The 24,226-nt window shown below is 38.4% G+C and overlaps 1 protein-coding gene across 1 annotated transcript; it reads right to left on the bottom strand.

Annotated features, from left to right (window-relative positions):
- Positions 1 to 3,309: 3,309 nt before the first annotated feature.
- On the bottom strand, positions 3,310 to 24,197 carry LOC147911609 (arylsulfatase H-like). Its single transcript, XM_087427892.1, is given in 11 exon segments — positions 3,310 to 4,210; positions 5,786 to 5,907; positions 6,701 to 6,863; positions 10,200 to 10,334; positions 13,706 to 13,842; positions 15,313 to 15,359; positions 15,361 to 15,740; positions 17,184 to 17,309; positions 21,277 to 21,401; positions 22,531 to 22,677; positions 24,175 to 24,197. Coding segments are annotated over 11 exon segments (1,773 nt in total). The 3' UTR covers positions 3,310 to 3,842.
- Positions 24,198 to 24,226: the final 29 nt, after the last annotated feature.

Below are 24,226 nucleotides of genomic sequence, written 5' to 3'. Positions count from 1 at the left end.
CAAGAAAAAAGCCTGTCGTTCCACCTAGACAAAGACCCTCAGGAGGAAGAGCCTGAAGTGTTGCAATTTCTGATCCCCAAAACCATAGGCTCAGAAACATGTCTCTGAGGTCTACTTCAACAATGGATGAGTGAGCTCCTAGCAGACCTATCTTCCCAAAGATAACAGCTATAATCTCTACACAACATACACAAAAGAAAGTAGTGATGGCTCTGAACAGTGAAAATAAAACAGGCAGATTCTAGAAGAGAGTCAACAGTTGGAAGAATGGACCAACATGGTGTGAATAGTCAATTTTTAAGGTTTTTAATCTGAAAGTAACCTGCAGATGATACTACAGGGGATAGCTAGAACTCAGAAAATCTGTTGTTACCATTGCATGAAGAGTTAAAGGATAGAGTTGAAAGGGAGGGGAAAAATCACAGAAAAGAAAGAACCTGAGAGGGAGTGTTGCAAACGCTGTATACAAACCTTCCCCAAATCTGTGTCTGACATACACATTAAGGACAAACACAAAATGACCAGTTAAAGACAAAAGATCTGAACTGAGATTGGAACTGCAACCTAGTAGCCAGAGTTTACAATTTGAGTCCAATCAAGTTTATTGCCTGTGAAAACACTCTTTTCAAGACTGTAACAGAAAGCAGAATCCTTACACATAATATTCACAATGTCCAAAATAGAGTCCAAAATTACTTGATGTATGTAGAGTCAGGAAAATGTGATCCATTCTCAAGAGTAAAACAAACAAATAAAAATCAACAGAAGCCAACCCCGAGATGACCTACAAGGACATTAAAGCAACTATTATCTCTTTGATCAATGAGATAAAGAAAAATGTGTTCATAATAAATAAAAAGATAGAAAATCTCAAGAGAGAAATAGTAACTATAAAAATGAACTAAATGCAAATTCTCGAATTGAAATGTAGACTTTCAGTAAAAATTTAAAGTATGTGCCTGAGAACTAAATAGAGTACAAAGGGGAGAGACTTAATAACTTGAAAATAGATCAACATAAATTATCCAATTTTAAGATGATGAAAAATGAATTAAATTAAGTCTCACGGAGTTATAAGGCAATATCAAAATGTCCACATTGAGTTACAGAGGAGAAGGCAAGAGAATAGGATAGAAAAATTATTTGAAGAAAAAAATTCCAAAATTTTGTGAAAGATATATGTTTACGGATTCAAAAACCTCAGCATACCCCAAGTAGGATAAATATGAAGAAAAACACATCTACACACATAAATAAACAAAAATAGACATACTGCTAAAAACAAAATGCTAAAATAATAAGAAACAAAATAATAGAATAATAAACAAAATGCTGAAAAACAAATATAGAAAAAAAAAAATCTTGAAAGTAGCCCAAGAAAAATGACACATGAGATACAAGGGAATATCAATTTAAATGACTGCCGAATACTCAGGAGTAATGTGGATACCAGGACACAAGAGTCAACATCTTTAAATAAAATAAATAAATAAAAATAAGTTAAAAGTATTTAAGTAAAGTATTTAAGTATTTAAGTAAAGTATTTAAAAATAAAGTAAATAAAGTAAAAACCAACATATAAACCTGGAACCTGTGAAAATATCTTTCAAGAATGAAAATGGAATAACATTTCCAGAAATATATTAAAGAAAAAATTAAAGCTAAGAGAATGCATCATTGAAAGACCCGAACTATAAAAATGCTGGAGTAATATCTTTAGTCTAACGGGAAATGATGCCAGATGAAAACACGAATCCCCAGAAACTTACAAGGAACATGAGAAATAGTGAATATTGAGCTAAACATAAACATTTTTTCTCTTGATTTCTTTAAAATACATAGGACTTATTTAAAGTAAATTTATTGCTCTCTCTGAAGGCTCAATAACATATGTAGATGTAACACATATAACACCTAAAGCATAAAGAACAATGAAGTGTAGGTAAATAAATCTACAGAGTGGCAAAGTTTTCCCATTTTATGTGAAGTGATACAATATTAACGCTAATTAGACTACAATAAACTAAACATGTATATTATAATTCCTAGATCTACAACTAAAAAATGCAAAGAGGAATAGCAAAAAGACAAAAGAGAAAATAATATTCTAATAGAAAAAACATCAGTGAACCCAAAGAAGACAGAAACGTAGCAACAGATGGGGCAAAAAGCATTGGAAGACTAAAATCCAACCATATCAAGAATTACACTAAATACGCTGATAATATACTAATAATTACACTAAATGTTAATGGACAAAACATTCCAGTTAATACCAGAGATTATCAGAATGGATAAAAATCAAGACCCCGTCATACAACGCCTAGAAGAGCATCATGTTAAATACAAAGCCACACATAGGTTAAAGTGATAGGAAAAAATGTACACTATTTAAATATTAAGCATAAGAAGTCTGAAGTGCCTATCTTCATTTCAGCTGAACTAGACTTCAAGATAAAGAGATATAAAGACATAAACTGTATAATGATCAAAGGTTCAACTCATCAGAAAGAGAAAACAATTTTTCAAAAAGTTTCTAATACCAGAGCTTCAAAACATACGAAAGCAGAGTTAAATAAAGGAACAGAAAATTCCACTATAATAGTTTTCTGTGTTTTTAATAATTTCACCTACATTACTGAATAACTTAGGTATGTAACTGTGGCTTGATAATTTCCTCTCAATAGTTTGAAGAAATTATTGTATTGTCGTGTGGCTTCCCTTGGAGCCACTAGAAAGTCTACGTTAGTTTAATACTTCTTATTTTGCAGGCAGTCTCCCTGTGATGATTCAAGTTATGAGTTTATTTTTGTTTATCTCACTTACAATTACTTTCCAAGTGTGCTTCCTGAATAACTTTCATCAATTAAAATTTTTTTCAGCGACTTTTCTCTGTTCAACATTAAAAATGGACTGTTCTCCATTCTTCCTATTCTGTACTTCAGGGAATATAATTAATTCCAATGGACAATTACAACATTTATAATAATAATATTTATTGAGTGCTTATCAGAAACTAGGCAATTTCACATGAGTGAATGTGTGTAATGCTCACAGCCACCCTGTGAAATAGACACTGGTTTTCTCCATTTTACACGTGAAAAAACCAAGACGCAGAAATTTCTCCCCAATGACATGGATAGCAAGATGCAGAGTGAAAACCTGCAGCCAAGCATTTTGTCTCAGAACCCAATGTTGGTTAGACAGGAAGAGAAGGAAAGAAGAAAGAAGAGGAAATCAAGGAGTTAGGATCTACAAGTAGAACTTGCTAATGGAACCATGTAAAAATGATGACATTGGACCTGCTACTTTTAATCGTCTTCTAGGAACCTCCAATCCACAACAATCTGCACAAAGTCACCTTGGTTTGTCTTTTTCCTTGAACAATGACACAATTATATAAAAACATGATAAAATAAATGCTCCATTCCAGGTTCACTGGTGTATGGATCCACTTTCTTTTCATTGAGCTCCTGGACATGACTTGAAGAGAGAACTAAAATCTGAGGCTTTAAAACATGGTAGAGGGAGCCAGCCCTGATGGCCTAGTGGTTAAAATTTGGTGCCCTCATCACTTCAGTGGCCTGGGTTTGTTTCCTGGTCACAGAACCACACCACTCGTCTGTCAGTCTCCATGCTCTGGTGGCGGCTCACATAGAAGAATTAGAAGGACTTACAACTAGGATATATAACCATGCACTGGGGCTTTGGGGAGGAAAAAAATGGTGGAGGTCATCAGTTCTTGATCCCAAATCGAATGAAGGGATCAGTTGAGCTTTGCTCCCAAGAACTTTGTTATATTATGTTGGTGGTTGGTAACAAGACAAGTGGTCCCTTTCTGCTCACCAAGCAGTGGATAGGATGTCATCTTCCTTGTCACACCCACAAAAGGGGAAAGTCCCACAGCAGGGCTGCAGCCATGGTTTCCAAATGGTGTTGAACACAGACAACTGCTCTGGGACAGGCGTGAGAGTTCTATGATGCTCTTTTATGGCCGCCTCAATTTTCTGGACCACTGGGCCAAACAATGCTTGCTTGTCACGGTTAAGAGGTTGGGATTCAGAAGGGTCTCTTGAGATGTCGAAGAGCAGTGGAGGGTCGTGGTAGGTGACATCCCCAGTACATGAACATATCCCACTTCCGTAGCAGGCGCCAGCTCCCTCGGGGGAGAATTTTGGAGTCACATAATGAACCTTCCACACAGTTGCACCTGGAAAGCAGATCTCCATTGGGACACCATGTTTGTTACTATTTTAAGACTCTTTCCATTAAAAACACCTTCTCAAATCCTTTTGCTAACAATTGAAAATCTGCACAGAATTACATAGCAAAAATAGCATCTTCTCAACTGTAAGAACAAGGCACAGTTTTACTGCAAACTTGAAGACTTTCTTTTTAACTTAACATGAAAGCATTTGGAGACAATAGTTACTATCTGAATGGCTGCTATAATCATGCAAATTCTAATTCATATCACAACCTTGATCTGACTTGGCATAGGCAAAATGGAAAAATTTTCAAGACAATATAACACTTTCAGATCTGACATTGGCAAAGGTCATTTGGCAAGATCAATCATTCTTTGTTCTTTTACTCTTCCCTCCCGTCCTTTTATTCCCTCCCTCCCTCCCTCCCTCTCTTCCTTCCTTCCTTCCTTCCTTCCTTCCTTCTTTCCTTCCTTCCTTCCTTCCTTTATATATGAAAGGTTAGCAATTCTATTTCCACAGCTCCATTTTAGGTAGAAAACATCACAAGCATTTCCCAGCCTCTGGGCAATGAGGCTCACACAGAAGTCCACTGGTGGGGTCTTGCAGAAAAGCTGTGTTTTCCTAAAAACTTAGACTAAAAAATCTTGCTCTATCCTCCACCTCCTTTGATCTTCCTCCTCCTTTCTGTGTGGAGCGCAGAAGTGATGCCTGAATAAACAGCAGCCATTTTGCAACCACGGGGTTAGACGCACAAGAATGAAAGGTGGCATGCCAGAGATGGTTGGGTAGAAATAGAAAAAGAGCCCAGGTCCCCAATCATAGCACTGAGCACGGTACCAGCCCGGAGCTTCCAACTTCTGGAATTCTTATAATGAAAGATAAATTAAATTCTATTTGTTTAAGCTTCTGTAGTTAAATTTGGGAGGCTTTTGTTGTTTGCGGGGCTGTTTTCTTTGTTACTTATCATTGAACATGACTCTAACTGCTACAGAATCTAAAAGGAAGAGGTTTTTGTTTGACTGTTTTTGTTTTATGTGGAAGACATGGAGAATGGGATCACAAGTGAGGGATTGCATGGGACAAAGTCCATATCTATCCTGCAAATTATGTCAAGTCCAATCAAGTAAGAATTCTAGAATGTTATCTAAGTATCTCTGAAAGAGCTTTCTTTACAGATATAAGGAAATCATTATCATTCGTTAATTTATATTTGTTTACATGAATCCTATAGCGTGAAGGTGGGACAGAGACAATGTAGGCAGTTAATGATGATGTGTGTGTTAGACTGAAGTTTACACCTTGTTGTTAATTAGTTCTTAGTTGTGGATATTCATTTTCTCCTTCTTTCTCTCTCTGATGTATTTATGCACAGGAGCTTATACAGACATATGCAAGCACACACACACACACCCCTCTAAAATCCTACTGTGGTGCAATGGTTCTTAAGTAACTTTCCTAAGGAAAAATAACATCATGATTGGGTGTTACTTGCACATGGTGTAACTTCCCCCAAGAGAAAAAGGAGATGGGACTGTGTCCTCATTGTGTTCCCACGTGTCTGCCATCTTCATACTCACAGTCCTTCTGATGCCACCTGGCTGCGTGCAGGTAGACCCCACAGTAGTGGAAGAGGAATTCATGGTCCGAATGGGAGACTTTGCCTTCCAGCAGGGGCATCAGGTTCCGGCAGTCAATCACTCTTAGGAGAGAAGGGGGAAAGGCAGAAAGTGGTGAGAGAGGTATGGTTTAGTCACATATATAACAGAAGAAGGAGGAGAAGGAGAAGGAGAAGGCAAGGAGGAGGAGGAAGAAGAGGAGGAGAAAGGACTTTTTAAAACTTTCTACACATCTTCACTCATTTTATAACAAAAAAAAGAAAAAGAAATAGAACTTACTGTACATTTTCTAAGACAATGGGACAGTGAGCAGCTGGAAGTATTACTCCAATACCTTGCAAGACACTACGAATGAGTCTCATGGATTAGAAAATTGAGCTCTTTACACTCATTTGAGTCAAGTAAAACTCCATTGCAGAAAATAAAAACCACCCCCGCCCACACACACGGAGTTAAACCCTTAGAGCGTGTAACGCATTTATTAATTTTAAGCCCCGTAGAGAAATATGGCATAATTAGTCATGTGTTCATTGGCACAGATTTACGTTTATTCAATAATTCACTTAATAAATATTTGCTTAGTGGTCTAGATGCCATGAGCGATGTAAAAGTGAATGAAGGTCAGATCCCACCCATGAGCACAAGCAGGCCCATGCCTGCATTAAGCTTTATATGCGAGAGAAAGCAAGACATGTTCCGAGAGAGAAACGCACAAGCATTCCACCGGGAACTAAGGGGACAAAGATGTTGTCTGGTCGTCTTGGCAGAATATTGAAAACTAAGTAATATGCTTCCCACACACATAAAATTATATAATACATCCAGATGCCTGCCCAAGATATCTCCCTAGATTAGGAGCAAGTCCTGTTTCCATACCTGTCCTGGGGCAGGATCCCTCCACCCACATAAGACAGCGTTGGGTAAATGTCCATCAGACTCGTGGGCTCATCGATCACTTTCCCAACCTCCAGGACTGTCGGCCACCGGAATATCCCCAGGACTCGAATCCTGCCTTCCCATCCGCCCATCCCTCTGCCACCTGCAACCAAAGATGAATTCAACTCAACCAGACCATTCTCCAATGAACTGGAAATCAAATATAGATGCGACTTTTTCTTTGGCTTGCCATATTCGTGCCACCATGCTCTATTTGCAGAGAGAGAGGTACAAATAAACATGCAATATAATTCTTAGCTTCAAGAAGTGACAACTCAAGTTGTGAACTTCTAGCACTCAAGTGACAAACCCAGTAACAATAAATAAAGCAAGCGCTATCCTAATAGGGCACATTATTATGTGCCTAGGAATGCCACAGACTTTCAATAGCATGAGAATAGAGAACACGCCATAAGCTGGCAAATCTTCAGTCTTTATTGAAATCAGACAGGGCTCGAAAAGATGGAAAACTAAATGAAGTTCAAAGCAAGACCAGAAAACAGGTTGTACCTTGATTATGGTGATCCTTGAGAGATACGGTAAGGCATTTTGACTTTATCCAGGGATCCCCCATATGGAGGATGGGAATATAGGCAGGTGAACGGTACAGAGGAGGAAAAAGCGTTGAGGATCACTTCTTAGGCAAAGGACGCTTTGGGGGTTTCCGAGCACAAAACAGATGGTGAAGCCCATGGTTTAGGAACAATCTTGAGATCAAGACGTTCACTGCAGAATAGAAATACGGCCCTATGCCAAATGACACAGTCAAGATCATATAGACTCTTTATGAAAAAAATGAGACTTTCTAGGTGGAGTGGAAAAAAACTCTTCCAGAGTAGAATGAATATGAAATATTCATAGAACATCCTGTGTGTGTGCATCACTCTGATGGTATGAATTACAAAAAAACCACAAGACTGGCTCTCTCTAGGTGAAAGGGAAGACACATTAAATGGGGAGACATTTAGGTACAAAGACTCTGGTCTAACCAGTGTCCAAAGCCACCCCAGGTTTTCAGCACCATTGTTTCCGGAAAACTGAACAAGCTCCCTGAATCAAATTTATATTTTTTTATGTTGACAAGCAACAGACAAACAAGAAAGTGGAAACCCACCCTGACATTTTCTTGATCATATTTAATAACAGGTAACTGTGTGAGTATAATGAGAACAAAACTAATCATTTACCCAGGACACCCAAATTTATCTATCAAACGGACTCAGTCCCTCACAGGAGGCATATCGGTGAGCTGGAGATGTGTTCCAGGATAAAAACAATTTGTCCACACATCTTTTAGAGTTGCATGAGGGCACTTTTTAGAATGATGGTTTTACATACACACAAGCGGTGTCACTATTATAACAATCACATCTCATGTCATGGCGTATGTAGAGTGACTCAGCTTTATCACGCGCCTTTTCTACCAGGTTTAGCACCAATTCACTCTTTGCTAATTAACAAAGTTATGCCTACACCAAGTTGACACGACCAGCCAGAGAAGATGAATCCTTTTAGAAGCTCACCTGCTATGAATCACAATATATTAATCTATCTATCTATCTATCTATCTATCTATCTATCTATCTATCTATCTATCATCTATTTATCTGTCTGTCTATCTCTCTATCATATCTATCCATATATCTAGCTAGCTAGCTATGTATCTATCTCCTCTATCTATCCATTGTATCTATTATCTATTATCTACCTACCACCTATCTATTATCTATCTCATCTACCATCCATTATCTATCTTATCTATCATCATATCTATCTATTATCTATCAATCTATCAATATGGATTATCTATCTATGTATCTATCATCTACCTATCATCTACCTATCTACCTATCATCTATCTATCTATCTATATCTCTCCCTATCTATCCATCTGTCATATCCATCTATCTATCTATCTATCTATCTATCTATCTATCTATCCATCTATTATATCTATTATCGATCTATCATCTATTATCTATCTCATCTATCTATCATCATATCTATTATCTATCAGTCTATCAATCTGTCTATCTATATGGATTATCTATCTATCATCTATCTATTATCTATCTCATTTATCTATCTATACCTCTCTCTATCTACCTATCTGTCATATCCATTGTATCTATCTATTATCTATCATCTATCTATTATCTATCTCATCTATCATCATAGCTATCTATTATCTATCAATCTATCAATCTGTCTATCTATATGGATTATCTATCTATCTATCTATCATCTATCTCATTTATATATCCATCATATCTATCATCTCTCTATCTATTATCTATCTCATTTTTATATCAATCATATTCATCATCTATCTATCTTTTTCTATCTCTAATTCTATCTTTCCATCTGTCTATCTAGACTAAATTGTTTTATAAAGTATAAGGAGGTCCTAAAGTTCTGATTTTTATAATGATGACGACTTTGACACCCTTTCAGCTTCTTTGATTGGTGCAGTGGAGGGGTGGGAGGGGAACAGCAAACATAAACATATTTTTAAAGATTTTATTTATTCATTTTTTTCCCCCCAAAGCCCCAGTAGATAGTTGTATGTCATAGGTTCACATCCTTCCAGTTGCTGTACGTGGGACCCGGCCTCGCATTGGACGGAGAAGTGGTGCCTCGGGGCGCGCCCGGGATCCGAACCCGGGCCGCCAGCATCAGAGCGCGCGCACCTAACCGCTAAGCCACGGAGCCGGCCCATAAACATATTTTTAAACTACTCCTTTTGTCGGCACTACATTGCTGATGACCGAAGAGCAACAACTCAATGGAGTTGTTGAGTAATCCAGCATAGAGCACATCAAAGAGAGTCAGAAGAATCCACTTGCAATGGGACATAGGCACCCACTGTAAATGAATACCTCCTTACCTGATCAGTACAACAGTCTTTGAAGCATAGTGATAACATGATTGATTTTATTAGATTGAACACCGAAATTTAGGCATTCAACTGAGTATTATTCTAGAGAAAGTGGTTCTCAACTGAAGATGACTTTGACCCCAGGGGACACCAGGCAATGTCTGGAGATGTTTTTGATTGTCACAGTCTGGAGTGAGGTGGGATCTCCTGGCCTCTGGTGGTTGGAGACCAGGGATGCTGTCAATACCCTACAGTGCACAGGACACCCCACCACAGAAAATGGTCCAGCCCCGGATGTTCATAGTGCAAGGCTGAGAAACCTCCTTCAGACGGTCATTGAGAACCTGTGTATTTACTCTCATGAACCTGTCTTTACTTCAGACATTTCTGTCTTGAACTGTTGGAAATTGCCCCCAAACTTACAGCCTTTTTTATATAGCTTCCTAAGAGAGTATAACTCACATGAAAACCTCCAAACAGCATTTGCAAATGAATTAACCAGAAAGCCAAGCTAAGTGGGCACTACAGAGGAATTAAACCGGTCAATACTCTGCACATCACCTTTGTAGATGCCGTTCCAGCCGCCCAGCTGGGCCCCGCCGTCCTGTGCCTCCAGGCAGCCCCCATGGTCTGAGGTGAAGTACACCAGCGTGCGATTGGCTAGGAGTTCCCGGTCCAGAGCCTCCAGGATCTTACCTAGGGAGGTGGAAACACAAGCTTTTCACCTTTCAGCATGGACCGTTGTTATTCTGTGTTGATTACTAGGCAGTTACACATAACCGTATAATTAAACGGTATTTTGTTATATATTATCTAATGTTATGTAACAAATTACTATTATATAAGACTCTAATACATATAGAGTATGTATAATATATAGTATTTAAAATAATATTCAATCTTAGATACTTATAATTATTATATATTTATCATATATATAATATTTATATATATAATTTATATATAAATATATATAACATATAACATATATATTAAATATATATAAATAATATACATTTATATGTTATAATATAATATAAAAATAATATATAAATATACAATGTATACAACATATAAATAAAATATAATATAAAATATACAGTGTATAAATAATATATAAATAATAATATATATTACAATATAAAATATAACATTTAAACATATGTTTAATATAAATATATAATAAATAATTCAATATATAATATATAATAAATATAATTTATTATTTTATAATAAATATAAAAAGTGTTTATGTTGAAATATTTTAGAACATTTAAAAATATAATTAAAATATTTATTATAATATATGGGAATATATAATATATATTGTAATATACAATAAATATTTATATATAAAACATAATTTATATAACCCTATATAAATCTGTAATATTATATTATATATAAATTATATAAAATAAAATACTTATAACTATAAAAGTTATAATTTATAAATATAATAATATAATACATAATATTATATAATGACTGATAAGTATATATTATATAGTAGTAGCATCATGTAATAATTATATTATAGTAATATATATTATTATAATACATAATTTTATTAGTTAACATTTAACATAGCATTTTATTATATAATATGATTTATTATATACTAGCTAAGAAAATAGATTTTATTTTGTAAATTATGTAATATATACAAATAATGTAATAATATATGCATTATATTATATATTATATATATATATACACACCTACAATATATTACAAAGTATGCAATCATGTGTAGTATACAATATCATCATCACCCACAATGACTCAAAAAGCAAATACAAATTAGGTCAAGCAGTTAAACTTGTGAGTGCTAATAAAAATAAATGATTTTAAAATGATGTCTCCAGGAATAAACAAGCAAGGTCACAGTCTTGGTCCAGGGGGCGGGAGCCCCATCCTTTAAGGCATTTACTATCGTCTGTCACCCTCTGAAGCCTGCATCTAAATTACAGGTTATTCTCGCTGTTCAGGCTGCAGATAAGCATCTGAGAGTAATTAATACTCTGCTGGACTCAGCCAGCATTGTGTTAATGTGCAGAGAATCCCTTAAGAGGATGAACAGTGCTTGAAAACACCAAGCAGAAGGCTGTTCTAGCTATATCCCAAGCTACGCTGACGTCATTTCTGATTCCTGCTGGACATTTTCCCATCAGCTTCTTAGGTCACACTGCGGTCCTACTGCCCAGCATGTCACCCCCCACCACAATCTTGTCCCATTAAAGATGTAAGACAGGGTGCAAGCTGCAGAGAAAACTTGTTGATAGTAAACTCATTAACTTTCTGTTTAATTATCATTTAAAAAGGATTTGTTTTAGAAGCCACATTAGCCATTTTTTGGAACTATTGTGGCTAGAAATTAAGATTTTCTTTTAAAGCCCGGAGTTTGTAAGAGAAAAGATTATAACGGCTTCTTGGTAAGAGAATAATTATATGTAAATTGTCAATTCTCATTACAGCTGGCTATCATAGTAAGCATAAGAGTGATTTGTAACTTATACCAAATAAGTAAAATAGATGATATATTTCTTTTGTTTGGAAATATATATATGTCAATCTACGGGTTTGTAATGTATAAAACACATAGATCCATGGGTGCATATGTAAAGGCATAGGGCTACAGAATAATCCTGAGATCTCTTGCCACAGAAAAATAAAGGAAAGAAGCCAAGAATAAAGGGTAGCTAAAAATATTTTTAAAAGGTACTTGTTCCCTTGAATAGAAAGTTTAAAATCTTACTGAACCCTTGAGCACTCAGTAACTTCATTTTGCATGTTGACTGGAGTGTACCATTGTTACGGCTTATTTTTGTCCAAGGTTAATAACTTACTAAGCAATCTTGAATTTTATAACCATATTGTTAAGTAGTAAAATAATACACACAAGAGGTGCCTCTGATTTTTGACATGTCTTTGGTTTGCATGATGTTCATAAGAAATGAAGGGAAAAATACAGAGTATTCAGGAGACATTATGCAGAGAAATACCTACTTATCATTTCTCCCGTGTAAACAGGACGAGCTTTTACTAAATGCAATGAAAAGCTTTATAACACACCCACATCATGTATTTACATAGATTACAGAACAAAGCTAATTATATGTTAGTTATAAACACTAGATTTAGACCTGGACAGAAATTCTCTTTGCAGAAAACCATCCTTTGCCTAAAGATACAAACACACCAAAGTGATTTATTTCAAAACGAGATTTTCATGGAGGATCATAAATATCAAGCAAAGAAATCACAATGCTACAATGACACAAAAGTTCTAATGTTATAGCTGTTTAAACACACAGAGTGGAAACATAAAGGAAAAACGTACCCAAAGACAAGATTCATCCCCCATCCAAAAGAAACCACTAGTTCTTCAGTCATCTTAACTAGTATCCTAAACTCACCTAAACTGCGGTTAACAGACTCATAACATGTCAGATATAATAGAATTTGATTGTTTAACACACTTGAAGTATATTTAAATGAAGTGAGCTCTATTTCTTTCAGAGGTACTTGATATAAACGGACACAGACAGCAAAGAATTGGGTTATTTTCTGTTTAGGTGATTCTGATAGCACAATTTTCCTAAGTTTCCACCAGCAATAGGAAAAAAAAAAAGTACAGTGTTTCAAAGTCAAAACACCTTTGTTGAGATGAAGGAATCTTCTGTCATGCACCTAGTGGGGAAAATGCTATTAAACAGCAAAACCAACTAATAAGAATAACATGTTTCCTTTTATATCCATCAAAATACAGAGAAATGACGATATTGTTTATGGCACAACTTGATTAATCTCGCCAATGAGGTTTTCGAGAAAGTGGCTATGTTTATTTTAAAGATGGGAAAACCTGTATTCATAACTTGTGACTGTTCGCTTGGGAAATACTGATTTTACCAAAGCTAGAGCCAGCTTTTAATTCAGTTCATTGAGACAAATATTTAACTGGCCAAGATACTCCTGGGGCTTCCTTTATTTGAGACAATTAACACAGACTTTCTTTTCTCTAGCCCGTGAATCGGATACTTAAAGTTGTTTTCCTGAACATTTACCCACCATCCAGTCCATTTCTTCTACGTTATCCCCGTATAATCCATATTTACTATGTCCAATAAACTTCTTTTTGGTGATCAGTGGAGTGTGGACATGCAGAAATGAAACAAACAGAAGAAAGGGCTCGCGTTTATACCTAAGGAGCAGAAAATCCGTTGAGTTATCTTCACAGATAAAGGCATTTCCTGCATGTGGACACAATTCTGCATTAGTTGAAAGATCTCATACCAACTGATGGAGGATTTCTATGTACTTAAGTAACCAATACCACTCGCATGAGTAATGAATACCACAGCAAGACTCAGGCAGAAAGGATGTAAGGAGGAATGAAGAAAAACAGAAAATCTGTATTCACAATAAAATATTTAGTGTAATCTCACTTTTGATCTCTTGCATACAGTTTAGCATCTGACATAAAATAGCAGCTTAATAAATCTTTTTAATCTTTGTTGAACAAATGAATGAAAAAACCCACGTGGATTCTCCACGTCTGTCATCTGAGTATGCTGACTCAGGTATGGGTTTGGAAGAATCATATCCTAAGCCCAGACACAGACGTACTGCCCTGAGGTTTCAGGCACTCCCTGCTCTCTATTCTTCTGCTGCCTGGAACATAAACATGATGGCTGGAGTTTTGTTATCAACTTTAGGCCATGAGACTGCTCACCCAGAACCACAGATAGCAAAACAGGAGGAGGTAGGGTGCTAATTACAAGAGAGAAATTAACTTCTCTCATTTACATTTTGTTTGTTGTGTTCTGCATTTTAATGTAGCCCTCCTAAACCTATTCCTCAGACACTTTTACAATCAGCATCAAGAAGGGTGAGGGGGAGAGAGATCGGTTATGTTATCTCAAAGATAACACAAGCAAACTTGAGTTGGGATGTGAATGGCAGGGAGGGTGAATAGAGCTGAGTGGCTGTACCCCCATTGTGACTGCTGTGTGGGAGCAAAGAATGAACTTGACAGTCACAGAGACATTCGAGTGAATGAGGTTCCACTGCCCATTCTTTAACCCCGTGAATTTATACTTTATCATCTTCCATCGACTCCCCAGCACCTCCCGCTAAGATAGTAGAGAAACAAGGTCAATGAGCATCCACGCCAACAACTGTAATCTACCTCTAAGTGGTAATCTAGACATGAGATGGTATGGAAAGATGAGTGATCATTACATTTATGCCTCTATGGCTTGTCTTAAACATATAAAACCTAAAACTAGACATCTATAAATAGACTCATTCCCAATTGTTCATGGACAGAGAAGCATCCTTCGGGCTGTCTCTGAGGCAAAACAAGATCAAGAATATTCCCAAAGATCCAATCCATTTAGATACGAATCCACGTTGAAGCAATATGGATTAAAACATAGTAATTCCAGTTTATAAAAAAAAAAAAAGAGAGAAGAAAATATATTTTTTTGCCTTTTCATTGTTCAAAATCTGCAGGAAATTTAAGTCTATTTTATTTACCAGAGAGATTCCAGTATATCACAAAAATCCCACATACACACAAAAAGACTCAGATCAACCAAGATGGACTCAACTTCCCTGAAATAAAAATAAAATTCCCAAGCAGGAAATCGGGCCAGAAACGACTCAATACCTGTCAATGAAGGCCAGGACCTCCTTCAGCATGAGCGAAGCGTCCGTCTCTTTCCTCTCTCATCGGCTGCTGGACGATTTCGTGGTTTCTCATCAGGATACAATTCCAGCGCCGCGTGAACCCATAACTGGAGTACCAGGAAACGAAAAATAAGAAGGCCAGAAGGGCGAAGACGAGGATGACCTTCTACGGAACCGAGAACCAGCGGGCGCACTTGGGAATGAGAAGCAGGACAGGGACGAGACCCAAGACCGCCATGGAGATCCAGAGCTTGATCCTGAGCCAGCGGTGCAGTTCTGGAGTCTTGGACAGCTGGCAGTCACTGAAGAGGCCAAAGGGCAGCCCATAGAAGTAGTCGAACCCATGGGTGAGGGGGTGGAAGCAATGATCGTTCCGAGATGCACAGCTCAATCCTTGGTGCCATTTTCCTGGAAGAAAAATAACCTGGTACCCTCGCAGCATAAACATCAATGTGTTTCTAGAATGTGGATTTTGCTCAAAGTGAAGTATGATCCTTACTGCCTTGCATTGTAGTATCTTCTTGGTACCCCCAATGACCTCCCTGGGAAATGCTAAAGTTCTTCTATATGCCACCAACACCTCTTCCCCTACATCCTGCATCTTTCAGACTAAAAGTTGGCAGCAGAAACCCCTTTGCTTGCTGGAAGGATGGGAATCCAGTGCTGTACTCAGAATAAACAATTTGCTTGGTGTCTAACAACCACCTTAACCATTAAAATTTTCCAGGTATCTGGAACCTATGTCCTGGTTATTTTGTGTTCTCTCTGGTTGCAGCGTACTTTGCACATGGATGTTCTTATCCAGCAGTGGCTTCTGACCCTCTTCTTCCATCCCACTGAAAGGCAACCAAAATTCTATATGTAGACCTCCTACAAGGGCCCCAAGTTGAAGACGATGAACCAGCCAAAGAAATTCATCATAAGAAAGAGGATTCAGCTAATGCTAGCCGTTCCTTTTATTGAGCAATTACAACATGGATCAGATACTGTTCTAATTCTCTCATACACATTAGAATATTTAATCCTTTCCAGACCCTTGGTTACCAATGAGAAATTTGCCATCTAGATTCATGAATAAGCCTGAGCTCATGTTAATTAATAGTCACAGAGCTGGATTTGAACCCAGGCGATGCTCTAGTGAATAACCGAAAGCTAGTTTACAAGATCTCCATTCACAGGAGGCTACTGGGAGTTTCATGGGAATAAACTCCCCACTGGGCATATACGGAGGGTACACAGCCATTCTTTTTTTTTTCCTAAGTGAAGACATCTCAAATCATTTAATAGTCTTAAAACCCACATTGAGAATTCTAAAAAGAGTGGATATAGCAAGCAGGCAGCATTTCTCAACATTATTGGCTTACAGAATCTCTTCTTAGAGGAGACCAGAGGAAACTCATCAGACCAGAAGTCCACAGAATAAACTATTTAGTGATATGCTGACTCTCTCTCATACTCCCCTAACGGGCATAGGGTATCAGGTGACTTAAATAAGTAGACTATTAATTGCATCAACTTGATCACTATTGATGCTTTTAGTCCTCAAGTTCAAGAGGACTCTCTTTAAAAAGGGATTCCTTTTTCTGCTAACGATGGTGTCACAAAAGTACTATCCCCCTTACAAAATGTTCCCTTTTGGCTGCAACAATGGATAAGCATATTTGCTTTTCGTTCCCATGGTTTTTCCAATATCTCACTCTTGAGACCAGAGGTCCTCAATAACTGTCTTAAATTCCCTCCCCACATATCTCCTCTGTAAGAGAAGCCAACCGACATGGATGCAGCCAACGTCCCTGGAGAGGCTGAGTCATAATGAAAGGGAAGACACGTTCAGGGTTCCTCGGGCCATACCTATGAGTCCCATGCGGTAGCCACGATGCTGGAGGAGCTTGGCAAAAGTGGTCTCGTTGGTGGGCAGACCGCCTGACCCTCCGAGCCAGACGAGGGCATGGTTCAGGTTGAAGGAAGATGCCATTCCTACATTCGCAGAAGTACCAACAGGTGAGCACCACTGTCCATCTTTTTATGACAGTCTCTAGCAACTCCAATTTTCCATCCTGAGGCCCTTGAAACGTCTCATACTGCAGTTCCCCTATTCTGTTCTTTTTTGGGTTTTCTATTGTCTCTCTGTCTGTATCTCCTCAGCTCTGCTCCTCCCACTTGTCAAATCAGACGTTCTCTTGGGATTAGAATTGCAAGAAAATACAGGATGCCCACGCACACTGGAATTTCATATTAACCATGAATAATTTTTTAGTAGAGACATGCCCCAAATATTGCATAGGGTATACTGGTACTAAAAATGCATTTGTTAATTATTCCGAAATTCAAATTTAACTGGACATCTTACTCTGGATGATATCCTTGGACCTCAGTTCTGAACTTTGGTTCCATCTTTCTACATGGCGAAGAGCCCCTATCTTTATGTCTCCTCCGGACCCCTCCTCTGAAGTTTAGGTCTTGTCTTCAGCTGCCCACTGGACCTCTATATATTTAGGAATCCCAATCTTAGCATGCCTGACACAGATTCCTCCTTCAAACCTGCCTCAAGAAATGAGAGCATAATCCCCCCAGTCACCCACGCCAGAAACGCAAGAGTTTCTTTTGAATCTTCCTTCTGACTCAGCCTCACCTCTCATATCTGATTCATTGCCAAGTCCTGATAATTCTACTTTAGTCAACAATTCTGACATTTATCTCCAATACCACTGCTTTGGAGCAGAGCTTCCGCTGGGCTATGCTATGGAGTCCACCAGCTGATCTCCCTTCCACCAGACTTAACCACTTTCCATGGAACCCTTGCAATCTGTGTCCCTCCTCAGTCAAACCTTGTCAACGGTTGTCCATCACCCTCTGTTTAAATCCAAACTTTTGGTACAGCTTATACAGTCTTTCATAATCTGGAACGTCTGCCTACAAGTGTGGCCACCTCATTCTCCTCACCCACTCGCGCACGCCCACATCATCTTTGCTGTTTCCTCTGTCGAGCAAGCCCCCCTGACTCCTTCCATTTCAAGGAATATCTTCTAGGTTGACTTTCCTGGATGCTTTAGGGGCCCTTTTGGGTTTCTGTGGCTCCCCGAAATTCTAAATTGCAACTATTGTTTGCATATCAACCACCAGACCACACGTGCCTTGACGTGTCTACATCCAATTTACATTACAGCTACCAAGAATAAGCCTATAAATGAAAGGTATCCCAGAAAAGCAGACAATGAATGAAAAAAATCTAAATATTTCAAAATAGCTTTGTGATCCAATCTGCCTCGCATTTTGCCCTTCTCCCCAGAAAAGGCTACATTAAAAAGGATGCCCTTTACCAAATCCTAAAAGGCAACGGAACTATAATTGAACTATAATTTTCAAGAAAAGGGGTAATATCTTTTAAATCAATATAAATATATGTGTACGTGTTAAATAGGGTGTGTATAAAATTTTGAGGGGTACCATTCACTTGGCACAAAATTCAAAACGTAAAAGGAATGAAGCATTCAAAATCTCCCTCCTACCCTTGGCCCCAGCCATACTAGCTCCTCTCCCAGAGGCAGTCAACATTACCATTTGCTCCTGTGTTTCCAGGAATATCCTAGGCATGAACACAAGGAGAGTTCTATATGATGGTGCATACTCTCCACTCTTATTCTGCAGACTGCTTTTTTCCCTCAACAAAATTACCTTGGAGAACGCTCGGGGTCAGTATATAAAAAGCTTCACCTGTCATTGTAAAGATGCATAGGGTTCCATTTTACAAGCACACTATGATATATTTGGTCACTTGCTATTGATAAACATTTTATTTCCCCAATCTTTTCACACCAGATGAGGTTATCAGGAATAACATCATTCATGTGTCAATTTGAATGCTTGGAACTATGACTGATAAATGTCTAGAAAACAGAGTTGCTGACTCAAGGGTTCAATGACAAAATTCCTCCAAAGGTTCCACTGATTCACCTTCACTTCATCAACATGCAGGAGAACCTGCTTCCAGTCTTGTGAAGCAAGTAAGTATGAAGAGTCTTAGTTTTTCCCAATCTGAACAGTTAAGCACAACTTCTAAAGAGTTTTCATTGGCATTTCTCTTACGATGACGGGTTGAGAATATGTCCCTTTGTTCAAATGCACTGTCTTTTTTTCTTCCTGCAAACCGAGACCTTTTCTAAACTAGCTCACCTGAACTTAGGGACAAGAAATATTTGCAACTTTGACATCATAAAAGGGATAAATATTATATTAATATGTTGGGGGGTAATGTTAATGGTCACACCTTTCAGATTCCATGTAGTTGTCACAGTTCCATCAACTGTAGACCTCGTATATCCTAGAACTCACTGGGCAGAGAGGGGAGTTTATAAGAAGTGGTTTCTGCAGGAACTCACCTCCTGGTTGGTACAAGAGACTACATCAGTTTTGTGTTTCACGTAATAGAGAGAATGAGAGGATGAAGATGTGACAATTCCTTTTCCATATCATTTTATGTGGATTTACAAAGCTAAGTGAATTTAAGAACCTGCAGTTTACAAGGAACTCATATGAACACCACAAGCAAGAGATGTGAGGATCAAAGATGGATACATAAATGATCATTTCAAGGGTCCTAGCCTAGAAGAGGAAGAAGTTGTATAAGATAGTATCATTGACGGGAAAAAGGACCTGTTTACTTAAGGGAGATGTTAGAATATTATCTTGATATTGAATCTCTTTTTCTTTACAAGTAGGAAGAATTAAATTGCATAATTTGTGTTACAACAAAAAAATGGCAATGATTTGACTGATGATTCTTTCAATCATTTAATTGTTTTTCCCAATTTTGTTAAATAAATTTTTCCACCTAGTCAATATTTAGAATTTCCTGAAATTACAAATGATTGATATTTTTAAAATTAATATCGATGTGTATCTTTACTCCATGTTCATACACAGCAATGCATTATTTAGAGACAACCTATATGGCAATCAAACCATTTCAAACAAAACTGAGAATCTTGAATTATGATAAAAGTCCTTTCAGCAACAAAAATAAATGCTATACATCAGTGTTCACGGGACAATAACTTTCAATGTTTATTGACTTGTCCTTTTTCATGTAATTCAAATTAACCCAATTAGTTCATTCCCCAGAGCTTATCACATGAGAAGCTACCGCTTAGAAGAGGAAAACTGTTAGAGAAAAAGCTATCATTGAAAAATAAACCACAAGGGTGGATATATGAAAATTGCAACAAGCAGATGTTAGATTTAATTAAACAGAATAATCTGGGGCAATTGCATGTGGAGTCCAGTAACCTTGAACAACTCAATGCCAAGGGCATCACTGTGTTTCAGTTGGGTATAAAAATTGATATTCATAAGGTCGATTCTACATTGATGCTCGTAATGTCCATTCTAAGCTAAGCTACAATGGAAAATATTAAATTGTAATCGTTACACTCAACTTCACAAGACTTCACGTTGAAATTGTGTGTGTGTGCGTGTGTATGTGTGTGTGTGTGTATGCGAGAATATGTACGACTCTCAATTCTTTTCCATTTTTGCAGCTGCACTTTCTTCTCAGTTGCTACTTCTCGTTGTCCAATCTCATCCCCATAGACTGGACAGGCCCACTTTTCTTGGAATGATCACGTGGTCTCTGCTAGCTTTAAGAGACAAGGAGCCTATTGAGGGCTCTTACTACAGATACCTGGAAATGAAAGGGTTCTCGGTAGCCTGGAAATTGCTCACCAGAGGCCCTGTCACCATATGCACACAGTTGAGCAGGTTTGGTGGCACCTGGCAAGGATACAGCTGTTTAAGCTGTCCAGGTGTAACAACACAACCCCTATTTGAATTTAGATTCTTAATACCTTGAGCGACCTTTTGAGCACCGTTATGAAGAGTTGCAAAATTAAGTCACCAGAAGGCATTGTTTTGAGAGAAAAGTGCTGCTGCATTACACTGCCCCCACCTGATCTGATGGGGTACTGGCCAGTCAGGAAGGCAGCCCGACTCGGGGTACAGACAGAGGCAGCCGCCAGGTGCTGGGTAAGCCTCACTCCCTCACTTGCCAGGCGGTCGATATTGGGGGTGCTGCAGACAGAAGGAGAAGTCAGCAAGTGAGTTTCTAATAACCATCAAAATGCACGAGATCCAAAGCCATTCTGTTTTGGGTCGAGATGACTCTGTTTCCAGTAAAACTAAAATACATCATTTTTAAACATCAATCCGTCTACCCACTTAGATGCATCCACGGTTAGATGCAAAGGGAAAGCAGAGTGTAAAATAATGTATGTTCAGGCAAAATAATTACAACTAACACAAGTCACCAGGTATAATTAAAGTATTACCAGTCTGAGATCATATGCATTTCAATGGAAAAGCCAGTCAATTTGATCGTATCGCATTCCTAAAATGAATGGGTAACTTAGATTAAACAAAACGTTAATGTATTTTTTGTAGCAAAATCTCTTTTTTTTAACCAAATTGTGGCATTTTGGAGTTTAATTTATTTCTCATCTTCTTTGTCTAATATTTTAAGAAGAGGAGATGAGCACACAGACGCACAGAGGGACGACCATGAGAGGACACGGGGAGAAGACGGTGTCTACACGGCAAGGAGAGAGGCCTCAGGAGGAACCAGCCCTGCCCACACCTGGATCTCAGATTCCAGCCTCCAGGACTGGGAGAGAATAAATGTCAGTTGTTCAAGCCGTCCAGTCTGGAGTGCTTTATCATGGCAGCCTGAGCAAACTAATACATGATATGACTCCATTCATATGAAATGTCCAGAATGCACAAAGCCACAGAGAGAGAAAGCAGATGAGTGTTTTCCAGGGGCTGAAAGAGGGAGGAAAAGGGAGTGACTGTTAATGGGTTCAGGGTGGCCTTTTGGGGTGATGAGAAAGTTCTGGAACTAGACAGAGGTGACGGTTGTAGAACATTGTGGATTCACTAAATGCCTCTGAACTGCTGGCTTTAAATTGGTTAAAAAGGTGAAATTTGTCTGATGTGTTTTTTACACGCAATAACAAAAACAACAACTATTGACTAAGGAGACCAGGATGCCAAATGGTGTCTTGATATCGGCACCTTCCCTGGGGCCACCTCTGCTGTTCTGGTGGAGAAGCGACTCGAGACCGTGGCTGCTCTGCCTGCAACAGCAGAGATGTGGGTGGCAGGGCAGGGGCCCCGCCATCTGCAGACGGGGCAGCATCTTTATCTTACAGTGTCATTACCATAGCAGCATAAGTCTCCCACCCCAAGGCCGTCCGCCATCAACAGGAAAATGTTGGGCCTGGAGTTCCTCGTCACGAACCTCCCGTTAAGGCCCCCAACCAAACACCACAGTGACACCAACAGCCAGCAGTTCCTGAAAGTATGTGGGGAAAAAAACATAACAAAACAAAAACAGAAACTACCGTTCATGTTTGCATTTTAGGCAACTTGAAATAGGAAATAATAGTATCCCTGATCAATTCTCTCTGTGCAATGTACCTGAGCTGGCTGACTCAAAAACCAGCAGTATTTTGTAAAAACGTACAAATTAATTTTACGTGCACGGTGACATTAAATTCGCATAACTTTTCAAAGTGTTTTAGCGATATGAGGTCTTTAAAAAAATGACAGCAGTGAAAGTTGAGTGTAAGACCTAACAATTTGATTTCTTTGCATAAAAACGTAGACAACATGGAAAATCGGACCAAATAGCCAGCTACTCCAGCTTGATTTTTTTTAAATGCTCAGTTGTGCTTTCTAATGCATTTTCTAACTTCATAATTTTGCTCCAAGCCACACAGAGGGAAAGTATAATCAGAGACTCTAGTAACATCTTGGGTCTGAGCCCAGGACCAGATGAGGAAAAAACAGAATTCTAGGGTGGACTCCATCCATGCAGAGAGAGTAATTTCTCCTTTTCTTCATCAAGAAAATATGTCCACAGAACAAATCACGGGGGACACTCAACTGCCCCCCCCAAAAAATACTAGAACTTCTCACATCTGAAAAAGGAAATTTAACATATTTATATATTCAATTAAATTTTAGACTGTAGAATCATCCATATGAAACTGGAAAACGCTATAATATGTTGAAAAAAATGTATGACAGTCCTTGATTAAGGTGACTTAAGTTTAGGATCATTCTCTTATGCAGGACACCGGTTCCCCAACCCGAAATTTCATCCAATCAATTCCAAATCCTGCTAGCGCTACCTCAAAAAACATGTCTGAAATCCATGTGCGTCCATCCATCTTCAGTGCCATCAGTGTAGCCCAAATGACTCCCAGCATCTCTCATTTGGATGTCTCTAAACCCTCCTAACTGGCCTGGCTGCTCCCATTTTGGCCACCTGGCCTCTGCAAAATGCAGCCAAGCAGAGGGCCACTATAAATACACAAATCTGGTGGTGATACTCCCTAAAGAAGTCCAATCTCTTTACATTGATCTTGGGATTAAAAGCCCAAACCCCACCAGGATTAGCAAGCCTCATCAAATTGAGCTCTTTGCTCTACTGTTGTGTTTTTCTCTTGCGATCACCCCCACCATTGACCCATCCATGCGCCTCCTTAAAATCCATACGAAGATCCATGACTTTCACCTTTGTGCAGCCTCCATCTCTGGAACACACTGCCTTTCACCCTATGAACTCCCAGACGTGCCATCCTTCCTAAGTGAGCATCACTTCCTCAGAAAAGCCATCCTGTACAACTCCAACAATCCATAACCCCCTCCACCATCCTCATCATCCTTAGCCCATCTCCAGTGGATCAAGCAGACCAAACATCCACCAGGATGGAGACAACTTGAACAAAGAACGCTTCTCTGTAGATGTAGTGAATCATGAAGGTTTATGAATTTGCCTCCTTACCAGTCATAGAACAGCTGTTTCATGGCTTCTTATTCTGTTATATAGGGAAGAA

Source organism: Ceratotherium simum, chromosome Y (genome assembly GCF_057802395.1).
Source record: "Ceratotherium simum simum isolate JZ-2026a chromosome Y, ASM5780239v1, whole genome shotgun sequence".
NCBI classification, from domain to species: domain Eukaryota; kingdom Metazoa; phylum Chordata; class Mammalia; order Perissodactyla; family Rhinocerotidae; genus Ceratotherium; species Ceratotherium simum.
This window is presented reverse-complemented; position numbering and strand designations above follow the sequence as displayed.